The sequence below is a fragment of the Eretmochelys imbricata genome, chromosome 3, assembly GCF_965152235.1.
Source record: "Eretmochelys imbricata isolate rEreImb1 chromosome 3, rEreImb1.hap1, whole genome shotgun sequence".
Lineage (NCBI taxonomy): Eukaryota > Metazoa > Chordata > Testudines > Cheloniidae > Eretmochelys > Eretmochelys imbricata.
The window spans coordinates 39,599,227-39,612,734 of NC_135574.1; the positions used below are offsets into that span (position 1 = coordinate 39,599,227).

At 40.1% G+C, this 13,508-nt stretch overlaps 1 protein-coding gene across 7 annotated transcripts in view; it reads left to right on the forward strand.

Moving 5' to 3' along the window:
- The window catches only part of FBXO25 (F-box protein 25), a 64,147-nt gene that overhangs the window by 39,570 nt on the left and 11,069 nt on the right, over positions 1-13,508 (forward strand). For all 7 annotated transcript variants that reach the window (XM_077812598.1, XM_077812600.1, XM_077812599.1 and 4 more), the window contains 4 exons: positions 1,103-1,196; positions 2,005-2,189; positions 4,935-5,117; positions 7,517-7,660. In XM_077812598.1, the coding sequence (XP_077668724.1) occupies positions 1,103-1,196; positions 2,005-2,189; positions 4,935-5,117; positions 7,517-7,660 (606 nt within the window). The remainder of the gene's footprint in view (positions 1-1,102; positions 1,197-2,004; positions 2,190-4,934; positions 5,118-7,516; positions 7,661-13,508) is intronic.

Consider the following 13,508-nt stretch of genomic DNA (forward strand, 5'->3'; position numbering starts at 1 on the left):
GCAGGGCTCTATCAGAAAGGATTGTTATTGCCATCTTTGATACCATCTAAAAAAGACAGTCAAACACAGGGTATATTATTCTTCTGAAAGCTTTCTGCAGCTATAGAGAAAGGGAAGTTGTTAAAATGAAAGCCTTATGTAATACTCTACATTTCAAAAGCTTTAACTGTTTTTCCTTCTTTTCTATAATTTTAGTAAAAAGTTTAAAGGATATTTAATTTTTTTTTTTTTTTTTTTTTTGCTACGGTACTGTGCAGGCTGAGGTCTCTGCGTACCAAATCCTGAACCTTGTTTAAACTATTATGAATGTTGGATAATGACTGAGTTATGTTAATGCCTTTGGCCTATGTATCCCATCTAAAGTAATACCACTCCATGATGTTCAGTGGACCTCACTAGGCAAATGTAATTTATCTCATGAGCAATTGAATACTGCCATGATGGAGCTGCAGAAAGCTCTTAGATGCACAGCTACCCTTTCTGAGAATTCTCAGGAGTAGCGCCTTTCAGACAGCTATATGGCTTCTGTTAACTTTGTTTAGAGTCAGTCCTTCAATCTGATCGCTGTGGAATTTTCAGTTTGGCATGGCAATTTAAAACAAAATCAGAATGTGAAGATTAAAAAGGGAAAAAATTATAACCATCAGTGTACATGCTCTGTCAGAAAACTTAACGCTTAAAGCAAGTTTTGAATTATGCGCCCTTTGCATTTGTACATGGTAGCTTTTCTAAGAACTGAGGTGAAGAGAGGAATTACCCCAGGAGCTGCAAGAAATGTAACTATATTTTACTAATCTTACTGTGGATTTTTTTTTAAGTCTATTTGGTAGTAACCTCAGAAATATAATTAATATTTGTACAGTACACTGAAAATGTATGTCTCAATATGAGTTACTAATGGGAGGTTATTTAAATAATGGAACCTTATGTACACTTTCAGTTTTCTTTAATTTATATCCTTTTTTCTCTCCCTAGAACTGTAGCTACTAATGTTTTCATAAGCCAAAACTGTGATGCTACAGTCTTTCATAGAAGAATATCTATTTAAAGCATGCGCGATTTTTATAGTCCTTCATTCTAATGTTAATTTTTTCTGATTTAGTTGTTGCAGCTAATTGCAAAATCTCAGCTAACCTCACTGAGTGGTGCAGCACAGAAGAACTACTTCAATATTTTGGACAAAATTGTACGAAAGGGTATGTTCGTGGTTCATTAGCATTGACTGAGTTACTTTTTCTGACCTTTCAGTTAGTTTCATTATTTTTATATGTACTGCTTTATGTCACAAAACAAAGGTAATGGCATATTTAATTAGTGGAAATCTAATATACTTTTTAACCAGTTTCTTAACATTGAAGAATATCATTCAAAACAAATGTATAAAGTGAAATCAGAGATTATCCTTCACAGTCAGAAGTTCATGGTTTCTCTTTTACTATTCTGTACTCTTTGTCAAATCTAAAATTTCTTAGTTCTGAACAAAATTATTCCTGTTTTTATTAACATGAATACCTGTGTATGTCTTTTTTTAAAAATTCCTTTACATGATGAACTAAAACATTTTAGTCCAAATTTGCCAAGTTACCCAACAGAGGTATGCAAGAAACTGCAATTATTCCTGGTGTGTATAATAAGAAAACTGGGCTCTTGCATATTAATGTTGGAAAATGTTGGGTTTTTTTAAAGGTGACCATTGTATTTGGAAGACATTTAATACTATCTACTGAAAATAGGAAATCCACTTGAAAAACTAAGATGCAGCATTAATTTTATTAACGCATGGCACAAAGTGTTGCACTGATGCCTTGATAGCAGTATTGTCTTAAGCATCAATCCTGCATCTGTGGGACCTGCCAGGGCAAATTCCATTGTGGGATCAGGACATTTAGTTTGGAAGTGAAACCACTGCTCAGCTGCAGTTTGAGTTAGTTCAGATAGGGAAATGTCAATAACTTGGGTTAATGGTAACAAATCAAAAGAGTACCTCTTATTTTTCTTTTCCAGTTTTGGAAGACCAACACAATCCACGCTTAATCAAAGATCTTCTTCAGGATCTGAGTTCTACTCTCTGTATACTGATTAGGGGAGTAGGGAAATCTGTGTTGGTGGGGAACATCAATATTTGGATTTGCCGATTAGAAACTATCCTTACATGGCAACAACAGCTAAAAAATCTTCAGATGAACAAGGTATATTAAATTTGTTAAATCAGAAATATGAGGTAAAGAGGGAGAAGGTGCTTTGAATACTGGCTTTTAATCTGTGTACAAGCAAAGTTTTAAATATGTCTAAAGCCACTTTTACTTGACTTCATTAGTTATTCAGCACAAATGATGACATAAAGATATAAAATTAAAGTTAAATTTTTTCACGCTCACTAAGTATTTTAATATCCTTTTTTTGTGAAAAGCACAACAGTAATTTTAGCAACATGCATTAACTGACTCCTGACGGATGTTCACAGACTTGATTTTCTGATAGCCCAACCATAAATTTCAAAACGGATAGCTCGCTGTCGACCTTAATCTGACTATTTAGAGATAATTATTCACTGGTCAGAGACATATGATAACTCTACCTTACTAAGGAGAGACAGACCTGAAATCCAAGATTAGAGAGGGACCAAAAAAACATGACTAAAGCATTGAAGTAGCGATTCCAAAGCTTTGCAATCCAACAGGGTTTTTTTCTATGAAACTAGGTAACTTATGGACTTCTGGAAGCTTTAAAAGTTTGGACTTGGGTCACAGCTTTTTTTTTTTTTAGCATACTGTAGGGGGCGACAGAGGGTTAGGAGAGGAAGCGAAGGGAGGTACTGAGACTTGGTGAGGGGAGTAGGAGGAAGGGCAGTCAGCTGCAGGCTAGGAAGGAGAGTCCCAGGTGTTTCTCTCTGCTTCCGGGCTCTTGCCTCCGCCAGTCCACTCCTCCCTCAGGTGTGCGCAAGCTTACTTAGGGGTGGAGTACTAGCCCGCCATCTCACCCAGTTCCACTACCCACCCCAATGCTGTGTCCATCACTTTAAGCATTTACAATGGCAATTTTTGAAAATAAGATGTCTGAAGTTTCTAAGGGTCTATGTGATAATCATGGGGGATACACATTTATTTAAAAAATCTTTTTTTTAACTTAAATCACATTGTTTTGGTTTAAATCGGATTTAAATTAAATACATTTTTCTTTTTAAAAATAAACCTGTTTAGAACTAAATTTGAAAGAGACTACATATGTTAAGATCTACATTTATTATAATCTCTTTAAATCATTTAAATAAATAATATTTAACAGCACACATTTGCTAGTGAAGTTTTAAAGAAAGTGAAACCACCAAACTGGTAGAAGTCACTGGCTAAGCACCTAGAACAGGGATCAGCAATCTTTGGTATGCGGCCTATCAGGGAAATCCGCTGGCGGGCCAGGACGGTTTGTGTACCTGCAATGTCCGCAGGTTTGGCTGATTGCAGCTCCCACTGGCCGCGGTTCGCTGTTCCAGGCCAATGGGGGCTGCAGGAAGCAGCAGCCAACACATCCCTCTGTCTTGTTACTTTATCATTCTGCCCTGAATAAATCACAACAAATTTTGAAATAGAAGATAGATCACACAAAAAAAGGGGAAATTCAGCCTTGAAGATATTTGTCACGTGGCCAACAAACTAAAACACCATCCTTGCTTGACAGATAACAGGTGCTTGACTTGTTGTTTCCTTTATTTTATGTCAGTAACTTCCACTGAGTGATTTTTCTTTAGTTATGTATTACAAGTGCAAGATTGGAGTCATTATGTTCACAGGTGCCTGAGCATGATGATCTCTCAAAAACTATACACAAGATGTCACTACAGAAAGTATATTCTATAAGCAAGACTAATGAGTGTAATGAACTAAATTGTGGCATTAAGCTAGAGCTGTCTATTGGACCCAGCTACCCTAGGGGGTGCAGCTGTTGTAATAAGATTGCATATGTTCCCTTTGCATCTGGTCAGCCCCACTAGGTGGGGTCACTGTCATCCCTTGCACAAAACACTGACAGCAGTGCTAGCTCTATATAGTCCCTAACCATGTCTCTTGTTGTGCCCAGCCCCCTTTCATTAGGTTCAAGTAGAGGAAAGGGAGAGGCACTTTTTACATCTCCCATGCCCCTGCTGCAAGGAAGAGAACCTCTCTAATCCCCACCCTAGGTGCTGCTGCACAGAGACCCCATAGAAGAGGACTCTGGTCAGGTATACATACTCCCTTGGGTCGCCCACTCTATATTTGCTCTCCTATCAGTGTGCCAGAATCACTATTTCATCTGTTGGGAGGCTCTGCAGAGGTGGGATTTGTCCTACTCTCTTCCCTCTGACTTTTACATTCCATATCTATGTATTGTACATCTGTTGAATAATTGACATAAACTTCAGTGCTTAATTTTAACAGTGGTTTCTCTGACTCTTTAACTAAAGTTTTTAGAGTGTGCATTTTTCTGAAAGTTGGTGTTGTATGCAACTTTTAACTAATTTTCAGACTGCATATTTTGGATTTTTTATTTTTATTTTTATTTTTTTGCTTTTAATTTCCAAAGCTTTTTCATCCAAAGCATAACTTTACGTTCTAAGAATTTTCATTCACTTAACACCAGAAAAACTAAGAGCTGCAAAACCACATTATTCAACTTCTGTTCCTTGAGATATTTAATTTTCAATAACAAACTTGCAGAATAATCTAACAAACATTGAAAACCAAATGATCAAAATATCAAACTGGCAAAAAAAACCAAAACAGGTCCATATTTTTTCAGGGAAACACACATACATACATATAATTATAAAATATATAAAATTTTAAAAAGTGAAATAAAAATAACTGAGGTAGCTATATTGGTTTAAACCTAAAATTGAAAACCCTTCTTATGTTATACTAACAACTCCATGCAGTTAAAAGTTAACTCTTTTTTTTCAGCAAGTCAACAATGGTCTCACGCTCAGCGATCTTCCTCTGCATATGCTGAATAACATTTTATACAGGTTCTCAGATGGCTGGGACATTATTACCCTAGGTCAAGTGACCCCAACACTGTACATGCTCAGCGAAGACAGGCAGTTATGGAAAAAACTTTGCCAGTACCATTTTGCAGAAAAACAGGTAACGAGAGAGAGTTGTGTGTGTTAAATCTGATACTGATGATCTCAGTATGAATTCCTCAGTGACTTTGCCCTTGCTTTCACATTGAACCATAGCAATGTGGGTAACGGGAAAGTGATGTTTTTTTAGAGGCGGTGTCTACCCTCAGTTCCCATTGATTTCTGTGAGAAATGTGCTCTGTACATCAACCCAAGAGACTCTATCCGGATGTTTCCCGCGCAGTGGAGGGGAGTGCAGTGGAGGCAATGTCTACACTAAGCTTTTTTTCCTCCATATTTCCCATAATTCCTGCCAACTGTGGCAGATTGGACTTTTAAAGCTTTAGTATATGCATTTTAGATGCCAAGGTAATAGGTGTTTCAAGCTAAGATTTTTCATAAATTATACAAGTCTGAACAGTCAGTCATGATCTTCTAGATTATATTTCTCTACCTAGACTATTATGAGTAGATTTTCTTGCATACAAGTAACTTTTACCACGCATTTATTAGTCTCAGAGTTTACCTGATAACATTGATATTCATGACCATCTGGACTTGAACCTACCCATTCTTTAAAGTCCCACTAGCGGGGTGTGTGTGTATATGTGTACACATATACCATTGCCCTTTAACACACAAGGCTAAGAGTCTGAGCTGCTTTCCAAACAACTGTCAAAGAAAATCCAGTACTGGTTGGAAGTGAGTCAGAATAGCCTCTTCCTGTTACATTGTATGAACTCTAAGGCCTTAGACTAAACTTAGAAAAATTGACCCTCCTTCCACTCCTAATTGTCAAAGAGGAGAATAGTGTAGAACAGGGATCGGCAACCTTTGGCACCGGGCCCCTCAGGGAAATCTGCTGACAGGCTGGGATGATTTGTTTACTTCCCGTGTACACAGGTTCAGCCGATCGCAGCTCCCACTGACCACGGTTTGCTGTTCCGGGCTGATGGGAGCTGCAGGAAGCAGCGGCCAGCACATCCCTTGGCCCACGCCGCTTCCCGCAGCCCCCATTGGCCTGGAACAGCGAACCGCGGCTAGTGGGAGCTGCGATTGACTGTATACCACTGAGCTCAAAATGGATCTTAACTAATAAATAAATGGTGATTGTTTCACAAGAGAGGGATGGAAGGAGTCTCAAACTGACATGGCACCTTGGCAAAAGATGCAAAGGCAGGGGAATAGAAGTAGTACTCCAAAGGAGAGCTCAGGAGGGGTAAATGTAGGCCATGGGAGCAGGCATAGGAAGAAGTAGGCGGGGTGGGGTTGAGCATTTTGAATTTGATGTACAAAGACAGGGAATTTTGAGGAGGGGAAGAGGAGAAGGATTTTGAACAACGATCACAATGGCTGGAGAGGAAGCTGTTATCTTAAGATTATATAAGAAATAAAAATCACTCCAGCACATCAGTGTAGCATGTCAGATACAGGATCTCTAAATACTCGTGTAAAAATACTTCTGTAAAAAAAAGTCTCTCTGAACTCTAACATGTAGTTTCCAAGCAGCTTTTAAGTGGACTAATAACCTAACTGAATCTGTAGGGGTTTTGGGCAGCTATTTAACTGTAATTTGCCTCATGTTAAAAATGTGTCACTTTACAAGCAGCAGTAAGACCTTAACCTTCACCAGTAGCAACCACATTGATCTGAAGGATTCTTGCACTGTTGCTTGGAAAAATTAGGCAGTACATCTATCCATGTGCTTCAATGTCCCATGCTCCCAAAAAAGATATACAAAGCATGTGCAAGTAAGACTAACATGCATTTATTTAAAATTAAAAGAAAAGAATTATTTAAGTTTCTAATAATTGTGTAAAAGGCCTTAATTGTGAAAAATATGTAGCCTAAGACTACATTTATAAAGTCTAAAGCCTTGGTTGCTTTGCCTGTACTTTACAGGGGAGTATTTTACAGCTACAGTCCTTACAATAAGCCACTAGTTGTAATACATGATCATCTTTCATCAGTTTATAAGTGAAGAAAATATTCAGTGCAATTTTTTTCTATATAACTCTTAAAATAGTACTCATATGCAACAAGAGAATTATTAACTTGGCTCTTTCAAGTCAATGGAGTTGCCCCAATGATGAGTATGGCCCAGCGTAGCTTAACAAATCTGTAGTTTCTGTTTTGTATTGATCTACCTAACTTAGTTGGCTTGGGAAGGCCTCAAATATTTAGAGGGGTACAGGCTAGAATATGGTATAAATCACCTTTATATGGATGGGTCTCTAAAACTGTGCTTCAGAGTTTCTAGTTGACACTCCATGAAGTTGTGTATATGAGTCAGAATATTAGCCTGAGAGAGCCCCATTTATAAAATAATTTATCTTGAACTATTCTTTTATACTTCAGCCTTTGATTGGCTTGATTACTTTCTGCTAACAGTTTAAATTAAAATATTAATTTTATGTTCAGTTCTGTAGGCATTTGATCCTGTCGGAAAAAGGTCACATTGACTGGAAGCTGATGTACTTTGCACTTCAGAAATGTTATCCAATAAAGGAACAATATGGGGACACGTTACATTTTTGTCGACATTGTAGTATTCTGTTTTGGAAGGTAAGAACTGGAAATGTATAATTTAATATTAGAAAATACTTTGAGAGTTAGCTACTGAAAAAAATATCATTGACTGGGGAAATGTTAGTGTTGTATAATTGTGTGCCATCTCAGGTGAAAAGTTAATTGGGCCGTAAATCAAACTAAGTAAAGTGGTCACACCTACATAGGTTGGTGTGTTGTTCCAAAAGATGTTTCCAGCCAAAATGAGAAATCAAAAGTTCAATTTCTGTGCTATTTATAGTTTTAAAATCTGTACCAGAAATTGATACTCTGTGTGTTTAGAAAGAAAGATGATTAGAGTGTTACTCCCTACCTTCCAGCAGCCTTTTTGTTACACAGCTGTAATGCACTAATGCGCAGGGATGTGGGGGAAGCAGGCAGAGGACTAGCTTCAACATTATGGCAGCCAATAAAAAGGATCAATAGTAAAAACATTTTACCACAGTATTTCCACAGCAGTGATGTAATATTTTACATGATTTAGTAACCAGCTGTGTCTTGTGAAAAGCATTGAAGAACTTGTTAGAAATGATCTTTCTAAACATACATTTTGCGTTTCCCTTATCTTGCTGTTTGGTAGTAAGTATATTTGGCCTTGAAGGAGGATCTTGGGTAATCTGTTTCTTAACTCTCACCTGAAGTCATAATAATCCCATTTTGGTTTAACATTTGATGGCTGGAAAAGTGGATTAGATGCCTCTTTCTGACTGACTTCAATTTGCAGCCCAAAGACTACAGTAGATTATGATTTTAAATGGAAAATAAGAAGCAAGAGTTGCTTGGAAACCTTGAAAAATCTTCTCCTGAGAAATCATTTTGCTTTTATACATTATATTTTGTTGTTTTTCCATTATTCTGAAATTCTAAAGACATTTACGTGAAAGCAAGACTGTGTAAGATTTATTTTCTGCTCTTTCCTCCCTCTCCTCCCAAAGAAGATAATTCTTCCTGTGTGACTATGGGTCCTCTGCATGACTTTGTAATTTGTCCAGTGAGGAGTAATAGCATGTATGCCAATAGCAATGTATGAATCATGTCATTCTGAATGTGAATATCCTTGTTATCTTGTCTGTACCTGCAGACCTTAATAATTACATCAGCAGTACAAAAACATGCAGTCAGTATAGGTGTCTGCTTTAAAAAAGTCTGGACAAACTATTGATGTATAGTTCTTTCACTTCTGATAAAGGTTTGCTAGGGAATAAAAGCTGTCCATTGCAGTAGAGACTGTCCTGTAACTTGCTACCTAGTCAGTAGGAGACAGTTTTCCCCTGATAAAATGTCGATGGTTACATGACTGTGCAGTTATGAGAGAGTTGGGTTTTTCAATTCTTGTGTATACTAGTTCTCTTTCTGATTTCTAAAGGCTTTTGTTGCTGGGGTATTCCTGTGTAAGGGGATAACTGGATACTGTTTGACATTTTGCCTCCGTTCAGATGTTTGCTACTGTTATGTTTCACAGTGTAGTGCATTTAATGCTGGGAAAGACCAAATTCGTGGTATTCCTAAGAGTCTGGAGCTTAAGTTCAAGGATCATGGGGGAGTATAGGAGGAAGCAGAAATGCCACGTACATGGATAGAATGGCTAGATAATAAGAATTGTGGAGTATTCCATGCAAGTGTATTTATTGATTCCATCCTCCTATGGTAGGAGTTCTGAGTGCTGTTCTGCAGATCAATTCCCAGACAGGAGTAACAATAATTTCTTGCTGGCACTGGCACTAGTGATTGCTGTTGCAAGACTTCATATACAGAAGTGCGTTGTTTGATTGGGCTGACTGTGGATTTTCATAACTTCTTTCAGATAGTTTTTAAACTGTTCTCAGATTAAGGAGTGGCTTTAGTTTTCAGGCTCTCAGAAAAAGCGGATATGGGAATGTGACAAAAATCTTCACCTTTTTAAAATAATTACTAAAGTTTGATGGTAGTGGGGAACGAATTCTTTCTCTATGCAAAGTGGTCTAACAGCTCAGCTTAGTGCTACTAACTCTGTTTTGGTGGGACTTTTTATTGTTGTGTTAGCTTAAGGTGGCTAGGTCAAAGAAGGAGGAGGGTGGGGAGGGTTGCATTTGGTTCTTAAGGTACTGAAGTTTGTTGGCACCCTGATCTCATGAGGGAGCAGGTTCAAAATTCATGGTCCTATGGGCAAAAAATCTACATCTTCTGCATGTTTCACTTTGATGTTTCCAGTTCCACTGGAATGTAGGTTTGATGGGAGGTCATGATCATGCAGGATGGAGAGGTCCTGTTGGTAACTTGTGACAGCCACATCAAGACATTTGAAGCAGTGGATGAAAACCTTGAATCCAAGGGGAGCAAGAGCAGGAGGCAGAGCACTGAGCAACCATTGTGGCTGAGCACAGAGGCTAAGGTGTTCTGAACCAGTAGTAGCTTTTCTATTTGGTGGGTTTTGGACTTGGGTGCAGAGGATTACAATAGTCAAGCTTCAAGGTGATGAACATGCCAATCATGGGTACGATCCCCTGGGGGACTAACATGAAGGGGAAAGGAGTCCAGGAGAGCTGGCTGTATTTCAAGGAATCCCTGTTGAGGTTACAGGGACAAACCATCCCAATGAGTCGAAAGAATAGTAAATATGGCAGGCGACCAGCTTGGCTTAACGGTGAAATCCTAGCTCATCTTAAACATAAAAAAGAAGCTTGCAAGAAGTGGAAGTTTGGACATATGACCAGGGAAGAGTATAAAAATATTGCTCGGGCATGTAGGAATGAAATCAGGAGGGCCAAATCGCACCTGGAGCTGCAGCTAGCAAGAGATGTCAAGAGTAACAAGAAGAGTTTCTTCAGGTATGTTGGCAACAAGAAGAAAGCCAAGGAAAGTGTGGGCCCCTTACTGAATGAGGGAGGCAACCTAGTGACAGAGGATGTGGAAAAAGCTAATGTGCTCAATGCTTTCTTTGCCTCTGTCTTCACTAACAAGGACAGCTCCCAGACTGCTGCGCTGGGCATCACAACATGGGGAATAGATGGCCAGCCCTCTGTGGAGAAAGAGGTGGTTAGGGACTATTTAGAAAAGCTGGACGTGCACAAGTCCATGGGGCCGGACGAGTTGCATCCGAGAGTGCTAAAGGAATTGGCAGCTGTGATTGCAGAGCCATTGGCCGTTATCTTTGAAAACTTGTGGCGAACGGGGGAAGTCCCAGATGACTGGAAAAAGGCTAATGTAGTGCCAATCTTTAAAAAAGGGAAGAAGGAGGATCCTGGGAACTACAGGCCAGTCAGCCTCACCTCAGTCCCCGGAAAAATCATGGAGCAGGTCCTCAAGGAATCAATCCTGAAGCACTTACATGAGAGGAAAGTGATCAGGAACAGTCAGCATGGATTCACCAAGGGAAGGTCATGCCTGACTAATCTAATCGCCTTCTATGATGAGATTACTGGTTCTGTGGATGAAGGGAAAGCAGTGGATGTATTGTTTCTTGACTTTAGCAAAGCTTTTGATACGGTCTCCCACAGTATTCTTGTCAGCAAGTTAAAGAAGTATGGGCTGGATGAATGCACTATAAGGTGGGTAGAAAGTTGGCTAGATTGTCGTGCTCAACGGGTAGTGATCAATGGCTCCATGTCTAGTTGGCAGCCGGTGTCAAGTGGAGTGCCCCAAGGGTCGGTCCTGGGACCGGTTTTGTTCAATATCTTCATAAATGATCTGGAGGATGGTGTGGATTGCACTCTCAGGAAATTTACGGATGATACTAAACTGGGAGGAGTGGTAGATACGGTGGAGGGCAGGGATAGGATACAGAGGGACCTGGACAAATTGGAGGATTGGGCCAAAAGAAATCTGATGAGGTTCAATAAGGATAAGTGCAGGGTCCTGCACTTAGGACGGAAGAACCCAATGCACAGCTACAGACTAGGGACCGAATGGCTAGGCAGCAGTTCTGCGGAAAAGGACTTAGGGGTGACAGTGGACGAGAAGCTGGATACGAGTCAACAGTGTGCCCTTGCTGCCAAGAAGGCCAATGGCATTTTGGGATGTATAAGTAGGGGCATAGCGAGCAGATCGAGGGACGTGATCGTTCCCCTATATTCGACATTGGTGAGGCCTCATCTGGAGTACTGTGTCCAGTTTTGGGCCCCACACTACAAGAAGGATGTGGATAAATTGGAGAGAGTCCAGCGAAGGGCAACAAAAATGATTAGGGGTCTGGAACACATGACTTATGAGGAGAGGCTGAGGGAACTGGGATTGTTTAGTCTGCAGAAGAGAAGAATGAGGGGGGATTTGATAGCTGCTTTCAACTACCTGAGAGGTGGTTCCAGAGAGGATGGTTCTAGACTATTCTCAGTGGTAGAAGAGGACAGGACAAGGAGTAATGGTCTCAAGTTGCAGTGGGGGAGGTTTAGGTTGGATATTAGGAAAAACGTTTTCACTAGGAGGGTGATGAAACACTGGAATGCGTTACCTAGGGAGGTGGTAGAATCTCCTTCCTTAGAAGTTTTTAAGGTCAGGCTTGACTAAGCCCTGGCTGGGATGATTTAACTGGGGATTGGTCCTGCTTTGAGCAGGGGGGTGGACTAGATGACCTCCTGAGGTCCCTTCCAACCCTGATATTCTATGATTCTATGATTGGACACCGTGGCTAAATCTGAATAGGTTTCCCACCAGCTATGAATGAAGAAGGAGGTTTTTGCAGCAGTGGCAGTTTTGGCCTCCACAGGCCCAGTGCCCACTGAGGCTATGAACTAGAACTATCTGAAAGCAAATGCCCTCAAAGGAAGATGGTGATATAAAAATAGTGAGTTTTTTGGAGTGTTTCTGTCATTCCACCAGCATCATTTCAGTCTTTCCAGGATTCCGCTTCAGCCAGCTGCATTTCCTCCAGTTGCTGATGTCAGCCGAGCTCTTGGGTCACTGGGAGAATGTGCTGTTTGTCTCTGATATGAAGGTGCTGTAAAGTTGAGTGTCTTCTGTGTATTGTGCACCTTTTTAATAACTCCTCCAACCAGCCAGCGTACCAAAGCTAATACTTTTTTCTTGTAGGAAGTGTATTATGACTGTTAGTGACTCAGAATCTCTGGTTTACATCATCCAAAAGATGGTAGCTGTAGCAGAACACACACACACAAACACACACACCTTCAAAACTTTGTTGTGCGTTATTGGTTCAGCACTAAACCTGAGAGAAGAGGGCAACTTACTGAATTACCAGGGAGCATGGATCAGCATTCATGTCACACTCCCGGTCAGAATCAGAGGGGTAGCTGTGTTAGTCTGGATCTGTAAAAGTGGCAAAGAGTCCTGTGGCACCTTATAGACTAACAGACGTATTGGAGCATAAGCTTTCGTGGGTGAATACCCATTTCGTCGGATGCATATAGTGGAAATTTCCAGAGGCAGCTATAAATATGCAAGCAAGAATCAGGCTAGGGATAACGAGGGAGGATGAGGCTGGCTTCTAGCAGTTGAGGTGAAGAGAAGGAGGGAGGAAGGAGAAACTGCTTTTGTAGTTGGTTAGCCATTCACAGTCTCTGTTTAATCCTGAGCTGATGATGTCAAATTTGCAAATGAACTGAAGCTCAGCAGTTTCTCTTTGAAGTCTGGTCCTGAAGGTTTTTTGCTGCAGGATGGCTACCTTTAAATCTGCTACTGTGTGTCCAGGGAGGTTGAAGTGTTCTCCTACAGGTTTTTGTATATTGCCATTCCTAATATCTGATTTGTGTCCATTTATCCTTTTACGTAGGGACTGTCCAGTTTGGTCGATGTACATAGCAGAGGGGCATTGCTGGCACATGATGGCATAGATTACATTGGTGGACATGCAGGTGAATGAATCAGTGATGGTGTGGCTGATCTGGCTAGGTACTGTGATGGTGTCGCTGGT